Genomic DNA, 27,370 nt, shown 5'->3' on the forward strand with positions numbered 1-27,370 from the left:
CTTTCTGTAGATATCCATAATCAAGGTATATAATTAATATTGTGTATCAAATAAATATATGTCCATTTTATCTGATATGTAATATTATTTATTATATAATACAATTGCAAGTTAAAGTGGAGTATGCAAGTTGTGCCCACATCCCTAAATGATATAGAACAACAAAAGAACCCCTTTAAGGGGGACTGTACTGGGCAGACAATTGTCTGCCCAGTACAATCCCACTTAAGGGGGTTCTTTTGTTGTTCTATAATATTATTTTTGGATATTCCCACAGTCTACATGTTTTATGGATTACCTATCTGCTTTGCATTGTATGTACACATTTTTGCAATACTTCTTTACCAGCATTCCTTTTTTTCTTTTTACAGAACTTTACTTGCTCTGGGATGTCTCATCGTTCACTCAAATCAAACAGCTGAAGAAAATCTTAAGAAAGTAAAACTCCCAAAAAAGTATGTGACTAAAACTATTTTAGTTCATTTGGTGCTATCATAGACTTTTTAAAGCATTGGTTTACGGCCCTTTTTGACATAATCCATCACATTTTTAAAACACATTTACTGGTAATGTTCTTCTGTGCTTTAATCAACTTGTGCAGCATTCCCTGATATTAAACAGACAAGAAAAAACAGGGAAAGGGCACACATAGTGCAGTTAAACCTTTTATGATCAATAGATTAGAATTAAAATCAACAACGTTTCCGTTCACATTTCATATTTTTTTAGTGCCTTGAATGCAGCCCCATCTTGTTGAAGTTGTGGAACTGCTCACATTGTGGCCGGTGATTTCTGGTAGTTACTCAGCATGAATCTCTCGTTGAAGGCTGACAGGCTGAAGGGAGGCAGGCAATTCAGCTCCACACTGAGCTCAGCTGCACTTCACGGCCTGCTGTAAGTGGGCTCACAGGGGTCAGGGGAACCGCATCTACCTTGATTTCCTTTAGAAATGCCTCTATGCTGCAGTATGCCTTATGAGTTTCATCCTCCATTGCCAGCCATTTAAAGCAAGAGGGGAGGAAGACTACAAGTAAGACTACAAGCAGCAGCCAAAGGGATCTGCCAATGCGTAAGATTTTGGATGTAGGATTTTGTAACTCCGCCTCCTTCAATGACATTAACCACAAGGAGAAATAGTTAATGTTTTTATTATGGCAAAACCCAGGGCAGGAAGCTGCTTTATAAGTTGCACTGCTGCTTGTTCTTAAAAAAATCAAAGTAGCAGTAAGCAATGGCCTCATCTACAGGGCCAGCCTGAAAATATGATGCACAAAGTAAGATAAATGCAAATATGGCATTTTGCTTTAAGGACAGATGTCTTTGTTTTGATCTTGTTTTCTTTGCTTCCCTTAAGTTCCACTGTAGTGTTAAATGATTGTATTATGCTTTCTATTATATGTCATTCAAGTTGGAGATGTCTCCCTCTAGTAGATCATGCAGAAATTACTCAGAATCCCTTTGGGATTGTTAAATTACACTTTGGGTTGCAATCAAATCTCCTAACGTATTTGAAAATCTTAATATTATCAACTTTGATATTGCAAGCTTTCTTGATACGGATACAATAATGAATAATTTGCAGTCACTGCTTTAAAGTGGTTCTAAAGCCCTAAGGTTTTCTCTTTTTACAATAATTGCACAGACAATTCCTCCCAGCCCCCTTTATACTTACCTGAGCATGATTTTGATCCAGAGCTGTGCCCTATTGTTTCTGCTTATAGATGCGAGAGATCGAGCCTGTACGAGCACCAAGCCTCTTGCTGGGGTGTACTCGGAAGGGGGGAGAAGCCAGGATCACTGGCGGGGGACCTGAGAAGAGGAGGATCGGGGCTGCTCTGTGCATAACCATTGCACAGAGCATCCCTGGCACTGTCTGTTAATTTATGTTTTTCTACTTCTATGAAACTCTGTACATCCAGTGTATCACCCACAAGCACTTTGATGCACAACCTCTATCCAGCATCTTCTCACTACTAAAAAGTATAGTACACGTCAAAATGGTAAAGCCGTAGTTAAAGGAAACAGGTCTTTTACTCTTCCTGGATGAAGTACTGTTAAAAAAAAGAACAGCTCTAGACTGCTGCAATTGCTTTTTCCATGAACCTGTGTGTAGTGTTTAGGGTTTAGGCTTTGCCATTTTTTAAATGACACCATTTGATTTAGTTGTAATGTACATCAAAGAAAATTATTTGTGATCTGGAAGTTTTCTTTCTACCTTTGCTGGTCCATCCGAGAACCTACTTTATGGATTTTTTTTATGTGTTCCTATTTACACAGCATAATATTAAAATATATTTTTAAAAATTGCTGCTTACCTTTTTTGCTAGCTTTTCACTGGAAATAGATACTACTTCTCTTCTCTTCTATGGTATGTTAGGAGGGGGCTAGTGAGGTATGTTTGTCATAATTAATCATGTTTGTACTGTGCTGGTAAATATAAACAGATTCAACCTAGATATTTACACTGTTACGACACCCCAAAGTATGAAAGGGGTTACAGTCGTCTAGGATAATCCACTCCCAAACACCCGGACAGCTATCGACCACTCCAATCCGCCATACATGAAGCACATCAATAATTCCCCCCCCAAGTACGAGACAAGGCTCTGTAGTGAGGTTCGATCAAGAGTAACTCTCTTCTCTTTCATTGAAAGAAACACAACACTTATATATACTTTGAGAATACCACATGAACAATGACTGTGTAATTACAGCCAGGTGAGCTCATTAACATACTTATCAATAGTCTCAGACCCTATTAACATACTGTCCTATTTTAGACAAAAGCACTTAATCAGTGGACATTCTTAAGGAGGGGGCTGCTGGAAACAATCCCCCCCTCTCTCTGCAGCTAATACACATTGAATTTGCAGACACGGTGTCTCGCCCAAATTAGGAGTTTCGCTTCCTGTGCCTTACAGTGTATAGGAATAAGATGGATCTCCATATTTCCTGAGAGATACTGGTAATGAATATGACTGTCCCATTTGTAGTAGTCCAAACCATAGTGTCAGTGTTCACCACCCTCCTGGTCACCCTGCATCCATAAAATATGCAGGGTGATTTAAACATAAGAAAGCCACACAAGGCTGGACATAGTGCCTCCCAAGCTCTTTAAAGGAATTTGGGGTCCACAACCCCCATGCCCAAAGTGACTCCTGTCACATACACCATCTGTCCTGCTAAGTGGTTAAAGATATCAAGGTTTAGGTTCTCCATTGTATATTATTGCATTTCTAGTCCAATCTGTCCCTGAAATGTCCCAGCACATTGCAGTTTATTCTGAACAATACAGGTTTCATATCGAGCTCTGTGAACAGTAAAATTCTGCTTCGGAGAAAACAACTAGAAGGGTAAGAAATATTTTTTTTGTTACATATTTTAGGTATGCTGTTTGAATTGGAACACATAACAAACATATAGTGGGGGATTTCTCAAATTTGGCTGCAAAGGTAGAAATCCATTTTAATACTGTATAGAGTGCCGCCTCTTAATTGTAGGCATTCTTTGAGATATAGAAGCACTATGCAGTGACAACTGGTTAGAAGTAAAATATTTATAATATGATTCTTCCTTTTGGAGATATATTTATCAATATGTTGTTTAGTTAATACAGTTAAGGCTCTTAGATAATTTGTGCATTGTTTTTATGAACTTAATAGATGAAATTTTATACATTAATTGGCAGCTAAAGCTATGGACATGCTTATTTTCACACACAAATAAACAGTAATCATGTAAAAATGAATGTAATAAAAAATACACTCCTGTGTGGTCTTGCAGAAGATCACTTGTACAAATATACAGATAATATACAGATAAAGTCTTCTTCTACAAAGACTATATACAGCATATATTATGAAAGTGTTTGCTTTTTGATTATTCACTACTCATATAGAGTTTGGTTTTTAGTTGGGTAGTGCTGCACCTGGTCTTCATGTTTCTAATTGAGTGGAATGTTATATTCCTATGATCCTGGCAGCTGATTAATATATATTTTTTTGGAATTTTGTGATTCATATGTGTGATTATTAATTAATGTAATTCACAGTGTACTTCAATGTGCATTGTAGATGACAAAAACATTTTGTGAATGTTTTCAACGTAAGGACTGTTTTTTTTCTTTTGATGGTCATTTACACAATGTTATCAACACCCTGCAGATGGCAAAATATTTTGGTACAGCCAGTGCCAAAAATATTAATATTTATTAAAACCTGTATCCATCAGCTGCCCTTGTTCTACAACTGGGAACTGCTAATCTTGGTGAGGTGGATTTGAATGTTTTGATGTGAACTCCTAAATATAAATCATTAGCCAATGTTATATAAGCCAATATTTATCATTCGTCATGATTGCACACTGTAACATTGAATCTATAAAGGTGGTTATGATTCATACAGCTTCTTTGAGATTTAGTTTATTATCAGCATTAGTTCTGGTTGTCATTTCCCTGAAATAAGTGGAATAAATACATGCATATTATTTTCCCCTGAAGCTCAATTTATTTATTAAAAAGGAGTAAATTAATGAATTTAAATTCATACATTAAGACTAAAGATATTTGATTTATGAGCTCTTTGTTGGCAACCATCAACTTTTATTTAACTAAACATTATAGTAGGGAGTCTACTGCCATTACTTAGTATGAAACTACCATGAACAGCACATTTTCAGTTCTATGAACTCTGCAGTAAACCTCAGTCCCCATATACTAATGTACAAACTACTATTATATTTACAGCTATATGATGTCCAATGGGTACAAACCTGCCCCATTGGACCTATCTGATGTAAAACTGTTACCAGCCCAGGAAGTTCTGGTTGATAAACTTGCAGAGAATGCACACAATGTCTGGGCTAAAGACAGAATAAAACAAGGATGGACCTATGGCATTCAGCAGGTAAGCTATCATGAAGTGCAGCATTGCATTTATAAAACAAATGCTATATATACATATATATATACATATATATATATATATATATATATATATATATATATATATATATATATATATATATATATATATATATATATATATATATATATATATATATATATATCATCACTTTTTGCGCAACTGAAAAAAACAATGGAGCTGATTTACAAAGCTGGTGCAAATTAAACTGAAACATTAGTGGGTCTTTCCTTTTATACTATATAGGTTTGGAAAAGAATCTAATTGGCTGTGGCAGGAATTTTTATTCTTTGCTCTAATTTTATTTATTCAAGCTTTTTAATAATGAGCACTAATTGGTTTATTCTTCATTTCTGGTTACTTGGCTGAGCTATTATGATTCTTTTAGGTCCTAGTGGTCACTTCTGCATCCAGAACCAAAGTTCCCCAAACAGTGGTGTGTGTAGTCCTAAAGACGATTTGCTGTTTATTAAACTTTAAGTAACTTTAAGTAACTGTGACTGTTGATGACAGATAGTAACCATCCTAAAAGGATCACTTTACAATTTTACAAGTATTCATATTTATACTAAACACAATACAATGTTTATTTTATCTCAAATCAAGCATAATTAAAAAAAAAAGAAAGGAGAAAAAAAGATTGATTACTAAGGTACCTTATTGACTGTGTCTACCATTTGTAGACACACCTACAAAACCACACCCCCCTATTTGGAGACACACCTAGAAAATCCTACCCAGTTTAAACACACCCACAACATCCTGCCCTCATTTTAAACATGGCCTGACATAGTGTATTTAATCACTAATAACCATTTATAGTGATCACACGACTTCCTGCTTATCAGTGCAAAACATATCTGTTTCTATCAAAAATTTAAATTTAATCACTTGCTGACTGCTGCACGACTATTTACGTCGGCAGTCAGCCCCTCACAGGCAGAGCGACGTAGGGCTGCGTCACTAGCCTGTAAGGGTTTTGGGAGCGAGCGTGCGCCGCCAGATGCGCGCTGCCGCTCCCGCTCGGTCACGGACCCCCCCGCACGTGTGCCCGGCGGGCCCGATGTCTGCCGGGCACTCGCGATCGTCCGTGACAGCAGGAGAAAGGCAGGCGGCTAGTGTAAACAAAGCCGCCTGTCAGTTCTCCCTGTGTAAGAATGGTGATCAAACAGTTCTACAATGTAGGACCGTTGATCACTGTTCTTACACATCAAGCCACAGCCAATCACAGTTAGAAACACGCCCCTAGGACACACTTAACCCCTCCCTCTCCAATACAGTTAACTCTTTCACTGCCAGTGTCATTGTTACAGTAACAGTGCATATGTATAGCACTGATTACTGTAGTAATGTCACTGGTAACCCCAAAAGTGTCAAAAATGTCAGTCAAGGGTCCGATCTGTCTGCCCCAATGTCGCAGTCCCGCAAAAAAAAATCGCAGATCGCCGCCATTACACGTTAAAAAAAAAAAAACAACAAAAATGACAAAAATCTTTCCCTTTGTTAGTAAACGCAATAACTTTTGCGCAAACCAATCAAAATACACTTTTTGCGATTTTTTTTTACCAAACATATGGTAAAAAAAAATTGGCCTGAAATGTTAAAAAATTTAGATTTTTACATTTTTTTGGGGAATTTCATATAAAAAAATGTGAAAAATATTGTTATTTTTGAAAAATTGACGCTCTTTTTTTGTTTATAGCGCATGATGAAAAAATTGCACAGGTGATCAAATACCACCAAAAGAAAGCTCTGTTTGTGGGAAAAAAAGGACGCCAAATTCGTTTAGGTACAGCGTCGCACGACCACGCAATTGTCCGTTAAAGTCACGCAGTGCCGAATCGCAAAATAGGCCCTGGTCAGGAAGGGGGTAAAATCTTCTGGAGCTTAAGTGGTTAATGTGCTCAAAAAGATCAAAAATTTTATTATTGTGCCCCCAAAAAAATGCACGTATTCCACCTCTTATGTAATACAGTACACCCACTCTTCTGTGCAGGTTACTACAAGTGCTTCCTAACCAATAATTAATGTGTCATAAACAAACTCCAGTGCTTGTGAATTTAACGTGTCACTCCCAAATGCTTAATTTTGTGAAAATATACTCTCTGGACTGTATTAACCCTTAAATAAATTAGTAGGCCTCAATTCATCTTTTAAAAGTTTTTTCCAACTCCACAAGGCTTCTTCCAGTAACAACGCTCAATACCAGCCTACAACTCTCCCATGCCACCATATGATAAATATTGGAAAGATTCGTACATACTGTAGTTCCATATTTAGTCAGGTCGAAAAAAGACCATCTAGTTCAACCAATAAAAGGGGAAAAAAATATTTAAAAAATCATATGATTCCATATACACAATCCTATACCCACAGTTGATCCAGAGGAAGGCAAAAGAACCCCAGAAAAGCATAATCCAATTTGCTCCAGCAGGGGAAAAATTGCCTTCCTGATCCCCTGAGAGCAATCAGATGTTCCTTGGATTAACTTTACCTATATATGATAGTATCCAGATATTTTATGTACATTTAGGAAAGAATCCAGTCCTTTTTTAAAGCAAGTTACTGAGCTAACCAGAATCAGGTCTTGAGGGAGTCTTTTCCACATTTTCAGAGTTCTTACTGTGAATAAACCTTTCCATATTTGGAGATTAAATCTCTTTTCCTCCAGGCATAAAGGGTGCCCCCTCTGTGATGTCCATAAAGTGAATAACTCAACACCAAATTCACAATATAGATCAAAAACAAAAGGAAAGGTGTGCGGCTATGGTAAAAACTGACCACACCTATAGGATGAAAAGCAGCTAGTAGGTTATACACAGAGTGCAGAGGACAGGAATAAGTAACACACAGAGTACATAGGTTAAGAATAAGCGCAGAGGTCAGGAGTGTTTAATGCACAGAGTAAAAGGGTCCAGAATAAGTAACACACAAAGTGCAGTGGTCAAGAGTAAATAAAGCACATAGTGCAGAGGTCAGCAGTAAGTAATGTACAGAGTGCAGAGGTCAGGAATAAGTAAAACACAGAGTACATAGGTTAAATAAAATTAACACACAAATGCAGAGATCGGAAGTAAGCAGCACACAGAGTGTAAGGGTCAGGCAATGCTTAGAGTGTTCAGGTCAGGAGTAAGTAATGCATAGAGCGCTGTGGTCTGAAGTAAGTAATGCACAGAGTGCAGGGGATAGGAATGCTAAAAAGTAATGTATTTGGTATTTATATGCTCACTCAGTACACACAGCTTGTCATCTATGGAATGCATACAGTACATATATACATACATACATAAGACACACAGACACTCACATACAATTACACACACACACTCAAACGCCCTGTACCTGGCTGACTCAAGTGTCTCAGTTGGCTCTTTCAATTAGGTAAATAATTTGGGGTGCAAGGTTTCAACAGGGCATTGTGGAGGCTGGGATGCATGGCCAGAACTTGTGGGGCAGAACAGGTACAGTCTTCCCTCAATTCTGGTCATGCTGGCCTGGGGCAAGTCTCTGGAGTGGTGGAGACACTGATCGGTGTGCAGGTGACTGGGGACAATGCTGTGGATCCTTGTTCCCCAAGGACAGACTCCTCAATATGATGATTGTCCACAGGAAAGTGGGACAAATAGAAACCATGAAATATGTACAAAATGTGTAATATAGGAACCCAATAGGTTCTAAACCCATGCAAATCAGTAACCAAAAAAAATAGAAATAAACTACAATAAAGAGCTACCTGTTGTAAAGTGTAAAAAACACCTATACTGTGGAAAGAAACAAAGGAACCATGCTCTTACATCATAAAATACATATCACCATAGTGAATAAACAATAGTGAATAGACAGATAAATAAATACATCTCCATTTATATGATAGAGAATACATAAAAAAATGTGAAGTCCATATATATTCCCATATGTGAATATCGTCCCCAGTGAGTATAGTAAAGGTTCCTCTCCACCCGCATGCAGACGCACTATACACTCAGCAGACTTAATTGACCCCTATTATAGGGAGTCAAATTGAGCATATGGGAAAATCCAAGATGTCATACATGAGGTCACAGGAATTAATTCAAACCGCTACTGTCATCCATTCAATATGTATATAAATAGTGTATTCAAAGCTCCAGTGTTGCCATATGGAGAGGAGGAAACACTCTCATGGTGCAGTATTTCAAATCATTTATTTAAAAAAGAAAGTTGTATTGCTCTTACTTGAAAGAAGATGTGGTGTTTGAGATACATCATTTCCCGTCAGCTGGAACGCAGGTGGAGTGCAAACCGGCAATTCCTATACAATACATGCTGATCCCTATCTTCTTTGAAATAAGTGCATGTAAATGCAATACAACCCAAAAAGGGGAAGACTTTTCTGCCTGGGAGGGAGGAACAGGTACCTGTTCTTGACAGGTACCCGTCCCCACTCCCGTTTGACCCTGCCGCAGCAGGGTCCCCTGGAAGTCCCCCCCTCCTTCTCCGCCACCAGGCCATTCACAAAGTGCAGCACACTTTGTGCAGTTGGGAACTGGCTTGGAAGCTTCAAGGCTTCGCTGACAGTTTCCCTTACAAGGAATGGCGGCGGCAGCACCCAAGAGCCAATTGAAAAATTGGCTGGGGTGCCGACATCGCAGGATCCCTGGACAGGTAAGTGTCCTAATATTAAAAGTCAGAAGTTACAGTATTTGAAGCATTTCAAAAACTGTAGTGTCCCTAAATAGCCAGCATATGTAAAAGAGAAATATTTTTTTGAAGATATGTATTACAACTGATCAACTTTTCCTTTATTTTATAAATTACATTCATAAAATGTGCATAGATGATAATAAAGTGATAGTTTGAGAATTATAACAAAAGCATGTGTGCTATTTTCAGGTGCTTTTTGCAGTCTGTGTGCCATAAACACTGTTCATTTTTCTTTATTTAGGACCTGAAGAACAAACGAAACCCTCGCTTGGTGCCATATGCTTTACTAGATGAACGGACTAAAAAGTCTAATAGAGACAGCTTGCGTGAAGCTGTGAGAACATTTATTGGTTATGGCTATAATATCGAACCGCCAGACCAAGAAATCAGTAAGAATGCATCCTGCTCTTCTGCTATCAAAAAACAAGGATCATATGTGATCCTGCAATGATTAAATAAAATATTTAACATTTATTGGCAGTTGGCTAAATTTGTAATTATAAACTAGCAAACACCAGTAACCTTAAAATTGGCATTAATGCATTCACAGTGACACATGGCTGTCTAATTTATCCAGCACACTTTAACAGTAATGTGTGGAGCACCATCCACAACTAACAAAAAGCTCTAAATAATATTCAACTTAAAGCTGTATTAAGCCCCAAACCAAAAATGTAATATATTGCAGCTTATCAATCATTAAATGTGGTGGTTGCATTCATTTTCTTTTTTTAAGGTTTTTTCCCTTTTTTTTTACCTGATGTCTGGCAAGTAACATACCTCCTGTATTAGAGTGCCCCCCACTCTGGATGAATGAGCATATGAGACACCTTTGGACAGGGGCATTGTCAGTCTGAGGGGAGGGGAGTATCAGATGGACTATTTGGCAGATTAAGATACAATAACAAATTTAAGCCAAACTCCAGCTCACACTGCAGTTACACAAGAAGTTATAGCAACAGAATTATATAATATATATTCATAATTATATAAGCTGATCATTGTAAGCACCTCTGTCAGTTGTAAATGGTTTGTCTCAACCTTCTAACTGCAAGAAAGCTTGTTCTGCTAAAAAACAACAGACTTACTGGCCAGATCACCAGGTGAAAATAAAGGAAAGAAATCCTAAAAATGAAAACTAACTTGGTCATCACATCTAGGAATTGGTAAGTTGCAATATAATAAACATTGACTTTTGTGCTTAATATTGCTTTAATAAAGTATTTTATCACTTTGGTGAAAATCTATACTGTAGAAAGGTTTATTAATACCCCACAATCATTAGAATCTGTGAACTATTGGATAATATAGCAGCCATGTCAGCCATTGAATCTGGAGCCTATAATACAGATATTTGTTCAGTATTCATATCATTTAATATGACGTGATATAGTGGTATTATTAATATTTAATAGTTTTCAATTGATTCTTCATAAGTGTCTGCTGCCATACTCTGTCATCCTAATTATTTTTGCCTGTTTTTAATTTTACTCACTATATAGCTGGGAGTGATTGTGGAAATTGGCACTTTGTTAAGGTTTGTACTTACTTTTTTTTCCTGTATTTATTTTTATAGCTGACCAAATGATGGAGCGAGTCAGCATTGATAAGATTCGCTTCTTTAGGGTGGAGCAAACATATGCTGTAAAATCTGGGAAGTGGTATTTTGAGTTTGAAGTGGTGACTGGAGGTGATATGCGAGTAGGCTGGGCTCGACCCAATTGCAGGCCAGATCTTGAACTTGGAGCAGATGATCGGGCATTTGTATTTGAAGGAAGCAGAGTGAGTATTTTTCTTGTTTCTGCTACACACCCTGCAAAGATTTCAATATTCCTAAATATCAACTCTCCCTTTGACTAGCATGCCTATATAATGGAAATTGGATAGCATTGGATATTCAGTGACCTGTGGGCCCTAAGAAATGTAAACTACAAAAAATATGATTTAGAAAGTTGAAAGATGGTAGACAAGACTACCATGATGGCTGCCTCCATACAGCAGGCCATTTACAGTGACTTTTGGACATGCTAGCTTTATTCCAGCTTAATTTTAAGAATCTCTATAAAATGTTATTCTTACTATATCACAAATCATTCAGGCCCAGAAGAAGGGGGTTCGTATTCCTCTAAACACATTGGCTGTTTTTGATTCTCTTATGAAACAAATTTCTAGCGAGATAGAAGTTTGTTCTAGGTATTTCTAACTGCACACCCAGAAGCACAGCCGCATAGTATAGACAGAGATCAGATGCAGGGGGACCACAGGAAAAATTAGTGACTACTCATTGCCCGCTACCTGCCTTTTTGGGCAAAGTTAGGTATCCCTTTAAGTGTTGCATCAAGTCTCCAATAAGCATTAAACCTATTTGGATAAAAAGGCTCCCACAAAGCATCATCATACAGTATCTTAATAACTTCCTTGAGTATAAAGCCCATGATGGAACTTATGATATTGTAAACACAAACATAAAAAAGAGGGCACACCAGCCTAGCGCATTATCCTCAGTAAGCTTTTATTAACCAGTTCCCATCCGCGCTACAGCCTATATACGGCTGCAGCGCGGACTCGAATTTTCGGGAGGCCGTTTAAAAACGGCCTCCCAGTGACACGCCCCCCGCGCGCTCCCGCGAGCGCGCAGCGGGGAGAATCTGTGTCGGCCGTGTCCCTTGGACACAGCCGATCACAGATCGTGGTGAATGGCCAATCACAGCGGCCATTCACCACGTGATCGGATCATCCAATGAGAGATGATCTCATATGTAAACATATGAGATCATCTCTCATCGCCGGCGCTCCTTCCTCACACGGAGCCTGCAGTGTGAGGAAGGAGGGAGAGCTGCACAGCGCCAGGGACAAAGAGACATGTAATCAGGGCACTGATTACCAGTGCCCTGATTACTAAAAGGTAAAAAACATACACAGTGCCCCCCCATCAGTGCCCACAGTGCCCGCCATCAGTGTCCCCCATCAATGCCCACAATCAGTGCCCATAGTGCTGCCAGTCAGTGCCCATCAGTGCCTGCTCATCTAGGCACTGATAAGCACTGACTGGCAGCACTATGGGCACTGATGGTGCTGCCCATCAGTGCTCATCAGTTCTGCCCATCAGTGCTCATCAGTGCCACCCGTCAGTGTCCATCAGTGCCATCCGCCAGTGCCCATCAGTGCCGCCTCTCAGTGCCCATCAGTGCTGCCCGCCAGTGCCGCCTCTCAGTGCCCAGCAGTGCCACCTCAGTGCCCAGCAGTGCCACCTCTCAGTGCCCAGCAGTGCCGCCTATCAGTGCCGCATATCAGTGCCACCTATCAGTGCCGCCTATCAGTGCCACCTATCAATGCCGCCTATCAGTGCTCATCATTGCGGCATATTAGTACCTCCTCATCAGTGCCCATAAGTGCCACCTCATCAGTGCCCATAAGTGCCACCTCATCAGTGCCCATAAGTGCCACCTCATCAGTGCCCATCAGTGCAGCCTATCAGTGCCCATCAGTGCCGCCTCATCAGCGCCCTTCAGTGAAGGAGAAAAATTTATTTTCAAAATTTACTCACAGAAAATAAGAAAAACTTTTTTTTTTTTTCAAAATTTTCTGTCTTTATTCTTTTTTTTTGTAAAAAATAAAAAACCCAGAGGTGATTAAATACCACCAAAAGAAAGCTCTATTTGTGTGAAAAAAATGATAAAAATTTCAAATGGGTACAGTGTAGCACGACCGCGCAATTGTCATTCAAAGTGTGACAGCGCTGAAAGCTGAAAATTGGCCTGGATGGGAAGGGTGTTTAAGTGCACAGTAGGCAAGTGGTTAATAAGTTATTAAAAATGTCTACTCACAAACAAGTGATGTAAACCAGCATATCATATCCGACTGACAACGTCCATAATGTTGGAGTCCACTGTCTTAGTCAAGGAAATTGGCTGACGTGTTTCGAGACTGTACCTCTTCCTCAGAGCCTCTCTCGCGTCAGCTGATTTCCTTGACTAAGACAGTGGACTCCAACATTATGGACGTTGTCAGTCGGATATGATATGCTGGTTTACATCACTTGTTTGTGAGTAGACATTTTTAATAACTTATTAATAAAAGCTTACTGAGGATAATGCGCTAGGCTGGTTTGCCCTCTTTTTTATGTTTGTGTTTACAGTGTTATGTCGACCACCCCGGTCGTAGAGGGCAGCAAGGTCTAGCCATTTGAGGATGCCAAGTGTAAATCCCATGACAGAGGTTGTTTGAGAAACAGGTTCTGAGCGCAGGAGGAAGGTGCCAAGCATCGCAATTTTCTTTTGGAATTTACGATATCCCTGTTAATCCTTGTTCCAACTGTGTAATAATGTGCACATATTAACTAATGTATTTATCTTTATAGGGCACGTGCTGGAATATGGGAAGCTCTTTTTTTGGTCGCAACTGGCAACCAGGAGATGTGGTGGGATCCATGATTAATTTGGAAGATAAATCTATGATTTTCACATTAAATGGGGAACTTCTAATAACTAATCAAGGGTCTGAACTAGCATTTGCAGATTTTGAAATTGAAAATGGTAAGTAGTACATTTCACAAAAGTAAACATAATTATAGTTTAATTTATATTGTTTAATGATAGAGGAACATTTTTCAGATATTAAGACACATCCCAAAGCCCTACAATTCCAACATATGGTATAAGTAATGACCTGGAACATAAATAACAAAGATATAGTCTAAATATTCCATATCATGTAAAAGGTTACAAATTGAAATGACAATAAAAGAGGGTTTTGCATAGATTGTTATAGGTATAACATAGAGTATGGTTAGTTTTGGAAGTAGAAGTAGGGAGAGGATGTAGGAAGTAAGAAAGATGAAAAAAACGAAAAGATACAGAGTGTAAATAGCTAGAGACTGCCAAAGACGTTGAAGGGAAATCGTATAAGTTTGGATCTAAATGTTTGATTAAAGCAAGAGTTGCCGATATAAACATGACAATCAAGATTTTCTTTTCATATAGTAAAGGGCAATAATTACTTTTCTCAATGGTTAGAGCCTGATCCATCACTGTTCTGTGGAGGAAAGCAAGGATATTAGGTAGGATACGTGTGCTGTGGTCCACAATGAGTAGGAATTTAGACAGATGCTAGTCCACATGAGTCTGGTGTGACTGAGTACTTGCTCCAGTGGTAGCTCAGTGGCAGTAGGGCACCATACACTGCAGTCTCTTTAAGAGAGAACTTACTGTATACCACGTTTTTTTTTTTTAAGGTGTCTAAACAAAACAAAACAGCTTGATATCAACTTAAAACAGAAGAAAAAAGGGCTGCTAAATTTAACAAGTTTTAGAGGTCATTTATTAGACTTTCACTTAGCCTCAACAAGTCCCAAACTGGTGTTTGAACCCTTCAAGTGCTTTTTAATCAGCACACAGCAAAATCACCGTCAGTCAGCTCATCATGCACTTACAGCACAGCTTTCCTTCCTATGAGAGCTTCCAACCCTTTAAATGAAACAGGCAACCAGGCAGGTGTTGGACGGCAAGGCTGCTGTGTGCCACCTTGTGCGCCATTTTGGTCCAGACTCTGTCACACTGGTTTGATGTCTCCCCATTCACTGTTTTAAGGAAAATAGCTACCCATATAATCAACCTAGATCTTTTTATTTCCCCCTCAAATACACCAATCAGATTCAAATGAACAGATTTCTGCTGTCTTTGCAGGATCCATTTGATTGGTGGTTGTGAACAGCACCTTCAGAACCGACACAAGACATGAGTCACAACATATCTATTAAATAACCTCGGGTTCATTGTTAATTTTCTCTGAGTCAATTATGCTTAGTGCAGTTATATTGACATATTTCAGAAGTGTTTTTTTTTAGCGTTTTTCTTTCAACTGCTGCATTCCATAAAAGCCTAGAGATTAACTACTACCCTGCCCCTTTCAGGTCAATTACTTATTCTTTAATTAGCAAATGGATATTGCTACATTTTCCCTGGCAAGCAGTACAATACTTTACTGATTGAAACTCTAGTATACACTGAATTATTGGCTTACAATAAATGAATTTTGGTTGGTGCCCAAATAATTCAGGCTCTTTGCAATGTAACAGTCTGCCTTGATATATACACTATATTACCAAAAGTATTTTTTTTTTTAAAAATTCTCTTTTTTCAAGAGTTTATAAAGGGGGGAAAAAACATAGCCTTGTGACTTTCCCTGGCTGTAAAACATACCAATTAACACGTTTAAAAAACTATATATGTTAAGTAACTACTTAACTAAACCTTAGATGCTAAGGTCCACATCAAAATGAAGGAGTTATGGAACAAGTATTAGGTCTTGGTCACATCTCCATCCCTGAATGACGCACTCAAAACAGGACATTGCAAATATTTCTCCACTAACACACACAGGGGTGTAACAGGCATGGAGCATTATTCATTGGGAACAAATCACCTGCCTGGCCAGACCAACAAATGACTCATAGCATGACGTTTACAGACTGTCATTTTGATTATCTGCAGTAGAATCAGAATTAATCAAGATATCCCAAACCTTCTCAAACTTTTTAGGACAGCCTCGGGAGTAGTAAGTTTCCTTACAAAGTGATATAACTGAATTGATCAGGCTGTCCGAGCTCCTAACCTGATCAAGCTGGCAGAGCTGACGGTGGACTTTCGACCAGATCGGGCCCCAAATTTAGGCCTTGGGCTTTGCAGCCTACTCGCGGCTGGTTATCCGAGCTGCTGACAGAGCTGTTGACCAGGCTGTTTGAGCTGCTGACCCGGGTGATAGAGCAGCGGATGGGCGTCTGCCCTTCCCCCTCCCCTCAAGTGGGTGGACATATGGACTGCCTGGTGCCCCCCTTGAACCAGAGGGCGCCATGGGGGCATTGTTGTGTGTGGGTTCTCTGCCTGCGCGTCTGCGTCATGGTGGGCCCCCTCTTCCCCATTATAGGGGGCTATGTCCTATTATGTCATTTATGGTGGGCGACCCTTAGGTCCAATAGGGGTTTTTTTGTGGAACTTTAGCCGGTGTCTCCGTGCGGGACTGTGGTCGGCGAACCTCCACTGCTTGTTATGTTCTCAGGGTGAGCTTAGCATATAGAGACTCTACTGGGTCTGCATCCACGCACTTCGGGTGCTCAGCTGTGAGGATGATTCCTTTTTTTTTACTGCACATGTGCATGCAAGGTTGCTGGTGGATGTACTGATTGTATCGGTGCAGAAATTTTTTAACATGGGAGGCGCCAGTCCCCTTGGGGTACACAGATCCCCTAAAAGTGGCAAGGTACTCCCTTTACCCGCCTACTGTGACAAAATTGTTGCGAGTCAGTGCCGTTGTTCTAAACGCAACAATGGTAACCACGTATGGTGTGGCTAAAAAGCTGGTCTGCGGACCAGGCTTCTAAAAAGGCTCTATCAGATCTTTCAGCACACAGGCGGGCCCTTCGTCCTTTCCACAAGAAGGAGAAAGGACCTAAGCCATTTAGGTCATCTGGGGGTTCTAAAAAAATGGTCAAGAACAGGCCCCTCCAGATCTGTGGACAAATCTCCGTCTGAATGAAGGGATGCCCTCATCCGTATCTGGGGTGGAGGGTCGTCTTTTTTTTCTGTCCAGGAAACCAGGGACCTTTTTGATTCAGGACAAATGGGCCCACGAGCTGCTAGAATCGGGTTACAAGATTGAATTCAGGTCCTGACCTTCGGACAGATTCTTCCTGTCCAATCTACGCCTATCTTCAGATCAGTTAAGGGATCTACGAGCAGATCTGCTGCCACAAAGGGTGATTGTGTCAGTTCCCTCTCGGGAACGCTTTCAAGGGTTTTATACAAACTTGTTTACTGTTCCCAAAAACGAACGGAATGTGCATTCAATTCTGGACTTCAAGGCTCTGAATCACTTTGTGCGGGTTTGGAGTCCATTTGTACGGTTGTGGCGTTCCTACACCAAGGGGACTTTTTAGCCTCTATCGATATTGAGGATACATATCTGCACATCCCCATTTATGCTGGACACCAGTGTTTTCTTTGTTTCACTGTAAGAGAGGAACATTATCAATTTGTGGTGTTACCCTTTGGTTTCGCCCTTGTCCCAGGGTCTTCACCAATGTGTTGGCTCTAGTATTGGCATTACTGTGACAGTGGGGGATTGCGGTACTAGAGTACCTGGACAATCTCCTCTTAAGAGCAGACTCCAACTCAGTTCTGGTGGGCAATCTGTCAATCACTGTACGAGACTCTGAAATAGTTCAGTTGGACCATCAATTTCAGAAAATCTGCAGCCTCCAAAATGTTTTATCTGGGACTGACTCTGGCAATTTGGTTGTTTTTATCCAGCACTCTGTCCTCATTGCAGACTTGCATGCAAGCTCTAGGCCTGATGATGTCTAACTTTGGGGCGGTTCCATTTGCTCAGTTCCACACGAGATCTCTGCAAAGGGGTATTCTTGTCAAGTGGAACAAGGATCCAAAATCTTTGGACAATCTGATTCGGTTGAGTCAAAACGCAAGAAGTGCTCTTCTGTGGTGGCTCCATTCCTTGGCCCTGCGTCAGGGCAAGTCCTTCCTTCCATTGTATTGGACAGTGGTATCCATGGATGCCAGCCTGTCCAGCTGGGGGGAGGGGGGAAGTACTTGGAAAGCTGTGTGTCCAGGACATCTGGACTAAAAGTGTCCAAACTTCCGATCAATATTCTGGAACTCAGAGTGATAAAGCTTTGCTTAAGTCAAATCGTCTGCAGAGTTGTCCAATTCGGATTCAATCAGACAATGCCACCGTTTTTTTTCCGACGCCCTTTAGCTACGCATTCTTTGATTCGCACTTTTATCCAGGGAGTTCGTTATTTGGCTCCTCCGATATGGTCCCCGTTACCTCCATGGGATCTTAACTTGTTACTGTCTGTTCTTCAAAATCTTCTCTTTGAAAACTTAGGGAGATTCCTCTGCTTACACTGTCAAAAAAGGTATCCTATTTGGTCGCTATTACATCTGCCCGCAGAGTGTCTGAATTGGCGCATTGTCCTGCCGTTCTCCTTCTCTGGTGGTCCTCAGAGATTAAATGGTACTTCGACCTAATCGAAGTACCTTCGACCTGGTGCTGCAACCTTATTTAGATGGTTCAGGCAGACGGTGGTACAGGCATATTCACTTAAGGGTCAGGTTCCACCTTTTCTTGTGAAGGCACATTCTGCTAGGGCGCTGAGTGCCTCTTGGGCCTTTTGCTATCAGGCGTCAGTAATACAAGTTTGCAAAGCGGCAAGTAGATGTGTTGGCATCCTTGTATGCTTCCTATGGCCGCAAGGTTTTGCATGCTGCTGTTTAAAAGAGCATTTTTTTCTCTTTGATGGTGTATGTTGTTTGTAGGTGAGCTCTAGTTGTTGGTTGAGTTCCATGTTAGCTGGTTGGCTAAGTTTAGCCTTTGGGGAATTATAGACAAATATTTATACAGCGCTATATAAAATCAAATAAAGTGACAATGTGCATCATATAAATCAATAAACTCGCTTACAGTGCAATATATATTCCTCTTAGGTGCAATATATAATGTCAATAAAGTGCATTCAAAGTAAAGTGCATAAAAGTCCACTAAAATATAAATATAACCGTGGTTTAAAATTCAATAAAGTGCTTGATAGATGTTTCCATATAAAAGTGCAAGTGACACCACCACCGTTTAGCCACCAGATGGCCTCTCACCTCACTGAAGCATTAAACCAGCATTGAATCCCTTAAAAAATGCCACTTCCTGGATCGATCTCTCACCATTCCATGGACATGATATGTGAATAAAGATAATGAGTCATCTAAGTGTACACTGATATTATCCTTTAATTGATTCACATTTAAAGTAGAATTGCACTCAGCACAATGGGCTTGTGCGGACTGTACACGCCAAAAACAGTAGCTGTCGGGAGCCGTGCTGGTGGGTCGTCGCTCGTCCGTCCAGGTCTCTGTCCCCTATACACGTGGCGTCTTATGCTTTCGCATCACGACTTCCTCAGTAGGTGGGGAATTACGTTCTTCCTCTGCGTTGGTCCATGTTAGCTGGTTGGCTAAGTTTAGCCTTTGGGGAATTACGTTCTTTCTCTGCATTGCTCTATGTTAGCTGGTTGGCTAAGTTTAGCCTTTGGGGAATTACATTCTTCCTCTGCGTTGTTTTCCCACCCCTCATGCAAATACTGCTTTGGGACATCCCAATGGTTAAGAAGAATATGGAGCTGCGTCTGTCAATGAACGATATAGAAAAATGGATTTTTGACTTACCCTAAAATCCTTTTCTCTGAAGTGCATTAACAGACGCAGCACCCGCCCCTTTATTTCTGAGTGGGATGGGGGTTTTTACTTCTGGCACTGCTTGCAAAAAAACGGAATCCTATCGCAGAGTGAGTGGGTGTATGCCTTCAGTGACTGCCCCATAGGCGTGGTAAACATTTTTCCTGCCTAGTGTCCTACTACTGTATTAGGCAGCATAACCTAATGGTTAAGATAGTATGGATCTGCGTCTGTCAATGAACTTCAGAGAAAAGGATTTTACAGTAAGTGGAAAAAGCAGTTTTTATCATTTTTTTCACATAAATAGAGTCGTCAAATGACGTCCTCCCAGAACGAGAGCTGCACCGCTCCACTCTGCCGTCATTTGACAGTGGGCGGGCGGCAATTAGTTAATTTACAAAAGTCTTTAACATTGGAAGTGATGTTAATACCCAGGTATCTGATGCTAGTTGCCCATTGCAAAGGCAGGGTATCGTTTGCCATCTCCTTCGCCCCAGAGTTGATAGGAAGAATAAGTGACTTCTCTTAATTGATTTTTAGGCCCAAGAACACAGAGAAGCATGGCAGGATCCACAAGGCCTCTGAAAGAGAGGGGCCCCCTGGCACATGAACTTTAATTGCATTCCAGTTTTAGTCCAAAAGGTTCAATGTTGAAATGGCCCCCTTTTTGCAGCTATAACAGCTTCATCTCTTCTTATAAGGCTGTCCACAAGGTTTAGGAGTATGTCTATGGGAATGTTTGACCATTTTTCCAGACGTGCATTTGTGAGGTTAGGCACTGATGTTGGAGAGAAGGCCTGGCTCGCAGTCTCCTAAACCTTGTGGACAGCCTTCCTAGAAGAGTTGAAGCTGTTAAAGCTGCAAAAGGTGGGCCAACTCAATATTGATCCCTATGGACTAGTACTTAGGATGCCATTAAAGTTTGTGTGCGTGTAAAGGCAGGCATCCCGATACTTTTTGTAATATAGTGTATGTTTAACTAGCATGTGAACTTTAAAGGATTCTGAAGCATTGCATATATGTTTATTTCTAAATACTATTAGTCTTGATGTCCCCTGAGGTTAGCTGATTTGTGAGTTCATCCTTGGATGTTTGGATATCTATATCATATTGAAAGGAAAATAACTGTAAAAGTATTACTAGTGATTATTGTAAGAGGTCGAATCTTTACCTCACTGCTTAGCAAATATCCATCAGCAAAATGTGTGGTTATCAAAGTTCTTTTGTGACATATTGATAAAGGATTTTTCCTGCAGAGTACACCATCTGTAATATCACATAGATTTGGCTTCTTGTAATTGTGTTTTGCAGGTTTTGTTCCGGTCTGCTCCTTGGGACTGTCTCAGATTGGTCGCATGAACCTAGGCAAAGATGCCAATACCTTCAAATACTACACAATGTGTGGTCTGCAGGAGGGCTTTCAACCATTTGCTGTAAATATGAACAGAGATGTTGCCATGTGGTTCAGCAAACGTTTACCTACCTTTGTCAATGTGCCAAAAGATCATCCTCACATTGAGGTAATTGAGTATCTTTAAACAGTATGTAATATTTACAACCAAATAGATAAATTGCCTAATTACTGATTTTGAATTGTTAGGTGACAAGGAAAGATGGTACTGTAGAAAGCCCTCCATGCCTAAAGGTTACACACAAAACCTTTGGAACCCAGAACAGTAATGAAGACATGATATACTGCAGGCTGAGTATGCCTGTTGAGTTCCATTCTGCCTTCATCAATGAAGAAAATTTCCAAAAAAGGTATAATGTTTTGTCTGCAGTACCCTTTTAAATTGTTTTCTTCGTTATGCAGTTTTTTTTTTCTTTACAACAAAACTCCTGCAAAAAGCCAGCTGTAATAAGTAATAGAATCTATAAACATGTGTATCCAGATATTAACACTGACAGACTATGACTATGTTAATTCTTCTGACTACCAGTGACATACAAAAAAATTATTTTTTTTTAGGGATAACTATATAACTAAATATATTAAAAATATGGGCCCATTCAGACTACGCCTTTCTTCAACTTGTTCTTTAGTAATTAAGCTCATAAATTTTGAATGGGCTGGCAGCACACCGGTAGAGACTAAAAAAAACATATTTGACCTTTATATCACAGCACACCATAAGGCACAACATGTATTTTGTGATGCACCGCAATGTGTATGTGTTGCCTACTACTGTAATAGGGTGACGGGGCGATATTCCGAATGAATGGCACCACAATGGATCACAATGCAGTTTATGCACTACCATGCCATAGGGTAAACTGTTAGACAGAACGGATACCACTGTCTGCATGACAGCACATTCTCCACATGGGTGCCTGCATTTTACATGTAAATAAACTGAAGGCTGCAGTGTGGATCCTGTAACATCTAACAGTGTTCTCTCTGCCCAACCCAGCATTTTGGCTGGGTTAGGCAGAAAAGGAGAAGCCAATCACATGGTTTTGACAGGTCACATGGCCAGGTCCTCTTCTTTCCGCAGTTTATTTTTCTAATTTAATTTATTCAGTCTTCTGTGTTTCTAGGTTTGTGATATTTGACACTTATATTGTGCATGAGATCTTAGAGTACATGTAGATAATGCTGAATAAATGGTAGGTTGCAGAATATACAGTATAAGCTACATGCAGTATAACTTGCTGAATTCATGGGCCACATGCAATTTAGCAAGATGTCATAATACTATAAATACTCTGGGTCTCCCGCTTTAACTGATATTATCTACAATATGTTACTAAATCCCTTAAAATAAACAAATACAATTGTTTATGTAAATGGTGGTTAGAAGTATTAAGATATTTGTATTGCTAGTCTGTGAATATAAGATTTTATCAGTGCTGTGTAGTATTTGCAGCGTTATACCCAAGTGACATCGTCAAGCAAAAAATGCACTCAATATGTAAAGGCCATCAGTAAATGTAATCAATACAGTAAACTTGTGTCAGTTCCCTTAGTCACACTTCTTTTCTTTTAATCTATTTATAAATATCGTGAAATCTTTACAAATACATATATTCATCAACCACCATACAAGTGTGCAATCCCCATCACTGATAAATAAATTGCCGTGATATCTTCATATATGCTTGCGTTCATTAATCACCACACATTGTGCAATCTCTGTCATTGACATACAGATGATCTCACTTGTTGTATATGTTACAAATATATTTTAGGTCAAAATTCACTTTCCCTTTTAAACAAGGGCCAGGACTGGTCTCCCACTCAGCTCTTCCAAGTAATTCAATCCACATTCATCCTCGTCCTCCTTTAGGATTTTTTATCATCTGAGGCTCAAAAAAGATAAACCATCATAGCACTTTCTATTTCATTTCAATATTTTATTAAAAATTGTTAAAATGCCAATTACATTAATGTATGCACATATGTAGTGCACCACAGTATAATAGCAGCTTTTTTCTTAAGAAACTGTGTGTCCTGTTCACTCACAAAACGGCCCGCTCACTTGCAGTTTTGTAGCATGATGTCATCAGCTCCTCCTGGGAATATACGTATTTATGAATAGATTGAACAGATTAAGAGAAAAGAAGTGTGAATAAAGACACAGATACGCATTTTCTATATTGATTACATTTATTGATGGACTCAAATTATTGATTTCTACATTTTTTTTGGGTGCATTTTGGTTTGACAGTGTCATTTGGCTATAACACTGCATATTTTGCATGACACTGGTAAAATCTTATATTTTCTGCTAATATATGTGGGAATGCACAAACTATAGTGTCAGCTGCAGTATAATCAATTATATAGGCACATTAGATAGCACATAATTGCGCTGGAGTCTTTTTTTTTTCCGTTGTTTATTGCTAGTCAGTATTTGTATAAATCTGGTTTAAATGTCCTTTACGTTTCTTATATCCTTTTTTTTCACTCAATCTTTTCTTTACTCAGCACATTTTTTACTCTAAGCTGCATATATCTTCCAATTAAAAAAAGAAATCCCATTTTGCTCTTTATTAGCCAGTGCCTTCATTGCCTATTTGCAGACAAGAAAAGATTCCATGCAGAGGCGGCTCTCTAATTAGGCAAATTAGGCGGTCGCCGAAGGCCTCGCACTCACAGGGGCCTCGCGGCCGCCTAATATGCTGAGTTACAGAGCCGCCTCTGAGGCTGGCAGCAGGGATCTCCTTGCCATCAGTACAGTCCTGGCCAGTCTGTAAGCAGGAGAATCTGCTACGAAATCAGGGCTGTGATCAGGAGCAGCTCACCGCGGAATGGGAGCTCACTGACATCTCCTGATCACAGCCAAATACTGGAGCCGCAGCGCTGAAACTTCTCCCTCACAGACCACAGACGGGGGAGGAGAGAGAGCTGCTTCTGCTCCTCCTCCCGACCTCTCCACCTGTGCTTGCCCCGCCCACACTCCCCGACAGTTTTCATCTCAGCAGATGAGGTATGGGCGGGAAGAATTTGCAGACCAGGAACAAGAAGAGGAAAGATGGTGCCTGAATCCTGATCCCTCCCTCCATCCATCCCTTCCACTCCAGTGAGTACTCTGATCTAAGGGGCACCCTTCCTCCATCTCTTTCCATTCCTTTCTTTCTCCCTCCCCTCCTTTCTTTCTTTTCTGTCTGTCCCCCTGTCTGTCCATCTGTCCCCCTGTCTGTCCATCCATCTGTCCCCCTGTCTGTCCAGTCATCTGTCCCCCTGTCTGTCCATCCATCTGTCCCCCTGTCTATCCATCCATCTGTTCCCCTGTGTGTCCGTCCATCTGTCCCCCTGTGTGTCCATCCATCTGTCCCCCTGTGTGTCCATCCATCTGTCCCCCTGTGTGTCCATCCATCTGTCCCCCTGTGTGTCCATCCATCTGTCCCCCTGTGTGTCCATCCATCTGTCCCCCTGTGTGTCCATCCATCTGTCCCCCTGTGTGTCCATCCATCTGTCCCCCTGTCTGTCCCCCGTCTGTCCATCCATCTGTCCCCCTGTCTGTCCCCTGTCTGTCCATACATCTGTCCCCCTGTCTGTCCCCCGTCTGTCCATCCATCTGTCCTCCTGTCTGTCCATCCATCTGTCCCCCTGTCTGTCCGTCCGTCTGTCCCCCTGTCTGTCCGTCCGTCTGTCCCCCTGTCTGTCCGTCCGTCTGTCCCCCTGTCTGTCCGTCCGTCTGTCCCCCTGTGTGTCCGCCCATCGGTCCCCCTGTGTGTCCGTCCATCGGTCCCCCTGTGTGTCCGTCCATCGGTCCCCCTGTGTGTCCTTCCATCTGTCCCCCTGTGTGTCCATCTGTCCCCCTGTGTGTCCTTCCATCTGTCCCCCTGTGTGTCCTTCCATCTGTCCCCCTGTGTGTCCGTCCATCTGTCCCCCTGTCTGTCCGTCCATCTGTCCCCCTGTCTGTCCGTCCATCTGTCCCCCTGTCTGTCCGTCCATCTGTCCCCCTGTCTGTCCGTCCATCTGTCCCCCTGTCTGTCCGTCCATCTGTCCCCCTGTCTGTCCGTCCATCTGTCCCCCTGTCTGTCCGTCCATCTGTCCCCCTGTCTGTCCCCCTGTCTGTCCCCCGTCTGTCCATCCGTCTGTCCCCCGTCTGTCCATCCGTCTGTCCCCCTGTGTGTCCGTCCATCTGTCCCCCTGTGTGTCCGTCCATCTGTCCCCCTGTGTGTCCGTCCATCTGTCCCCCTGTGTGTCCGTCCATCTGTCCCCCTGTGTGTCCGTCCATCTGTCCCCCTGTGTGTCCGTCCATCTGTCCCCCTGTGTGTCCATCCATCTGTCCCCCTGTGTGTCCATCCATCTGTCCCCCTGTGTGTCCGTCCATCTGTCCCCCTGTCTGTCCATCCATCTGTCCCCCTGTCTGTCCATCCATCTGTCCCCCTGTCTGTCCATCCATCTGTCCCCCTGTCTGTCCCCGTCTGTCCATCCATCTGTCCCCCTGTCTGTCTGTCCGTCTGTCCCCCTGTGTGTCCGTCCATCTGTCCCCCTGTCTGTCCGTCCATCTGTCCCCCTGTGTGTCCGTCCGTCTGTCTGTCCCCCTGTCTGTCCATCCATCTATCTGTCCCCCTGTCTGTCCGTCCATCTGTCCCCCTGTCTGTCCGTCCATCTGTCCCCCTGTCTGTCCGTCCATCTGTCCCCCCATCTGTCCGTCCATCTGTCCCCCCATCTGTCCGTCCCCCTGTCTGTCTGTCCTCGTATGTCCCCCTGTCTGCCCCTCTGTCTGTATGTCCCTCTGTCTGCCCGTCTGTCCCCCTGTCTGTCTGTCTGTCCCCCTGTCTGTCTGTCCGTCCCCCTGTCTGTCTGTCTGTTCCTCTGTCTGTCTGTCTGTCCCTCTGTCCGTCTGTCTGTCCCTCTGTCCGTCTGTCTGTCCCTCTGTCTTTCCCCCTCATGCAAGCACAAATCCTTCTTTTTTTTTTTTTATTACTATACAGTCCAGGATCCCTCAGTTTCACTCCAGTTCTCCTCTACCCATCCCTAATCATTTACCCACTCTCCCCTTTTACCCCCTCCTCTTTCTCCCCTACCCCATGGTTCCCAGTCCCATCCCTCTCCTATTCATCCCATGTGATTTCCACAGTACACATCTCACCCACACAAGCAGCAGTAATTAGATGCTCGGCCTTGGGGTTCTTCCTTAACCACTTTACCACCGGAGCATTTTGCTGTCTTACGTCTGGGCCACTTTTTGCGATTCGGCGCTGTGCGACTTTAACTGACAATTGCGTGGTCGTGCGACACCGTACCCAAACGAAATTTACGTCCTTTTTTTCCCCACAAACAGAGCTTTCTTTTGGTGGTATTTGATCACCTGTGTGATTTTTACTTTTTGCGCTATAAACAAAAAAAAGCAACAATTTTGAAAAAATAACAATATTTTTAACATTTTTTTATATGAAATTCCCCCCAAAAAAGATGTAAAAAACAATTTTTTTTTTAATTTTTGGCCAATTTGTTTTCTGCTACCTATGTTTGGTAAAAAAAATCACAATAAGCGTATTTTGATTGGTTTGCGTAAAAGTTATTGCGTTTACTAACTAAGGGAAAGATTTCTGTCATTTTTGGTGTTTTTTTTTTTTAACGAGTAATGGCCAGTTTTTTGCGGGACTGCGACATTGCGGCGGACAGATCGGACCCTTGACTGCAATTTTTGACACTTTTGGGGGTACCAGTGACATTACTGCAGTAATCAGTGCTATACATATGCACTGTTACTGTAAAAATGACACTGGCAGGGAAGGGGTTAATTTTATTGGAGAGGGAGGGGTTAATGTATGCCTGGTGCTTACTAACGTGTGTGGGGGGAGGTGACTGAGTGACACAGGGACAGATCAGATGTTCAGCTATGCTGAACCCTGCAATCTGACCCTGCCTGTCACTTAGGAGATCCGCCCGCTTTGTTTACACAAGCGGGTGGATCTCCAGACTCGATTCCCCGACGATTGGGGCAGAGCAGCGGCGATCGCCGCCGCTCCTCCCCTGGCCCGACTCCCGCTGTGAATGAAAACAGCGGGAGCGCGCCTCTGGCGGCGCGCGAGCGCCGCCTACAGGGGGAGGAGTCTAGCGTC

General features: G+C 41.6%; 1 protein-coding gene across 7 annotated transcripts in view; it reads left to right on the forward strand.

Moving 5' to 3' along the window:
• LOC309569543 (ryanodine receptor 3) overlaps positions 1–27,370 on the forward strand; it is a 1,308,933-nt gene that overhangs the window by 596,233 nt on the left and 685,330 nt on the right. For all 7 annotated transcript variants that reach the window (XM_082275412.1, XM_082275411.1, XM_082275414.1 and 4 more), the window contains 7 exons: positions 372–455; positions 4,745–4,904; positions 9,847–9,994; positions 11,182–11,387; positions 13,966–14,140; positions 21,158–21,366; positions 21,447–21,607. In XM_082275412.1, the coding sequence (XP_082131538.1) occupies positions 372–455; positions 4,745–4,904; positions 9,847–9,994; positions 11,182–11,387; positions 13,966–14,140; positions 21,158–21,366; positions 21,447–21,607 (1,143 nt within the window). The remainder of the gene's footprint in view (positions 1–371; positions 456–4,744; positions 4,905–9,846; positions 9,995–11,181; positions 11,388–13,965; positions 14,141–21,157; positions 21,367–21,446; positions 21,608–27,370) is intronic.

Source organism: Pelophylax lessonae (assembly GCF_965119305.1).
Source record: "Pelophylax lessonae genome assembly, chromosome: 13".
Lineage (NCBI taxonomy): Eukaryota > Metazoa > Chordata > Amphibia > Anura > Ranidae > Pelophylax > Pelophylax lessonae.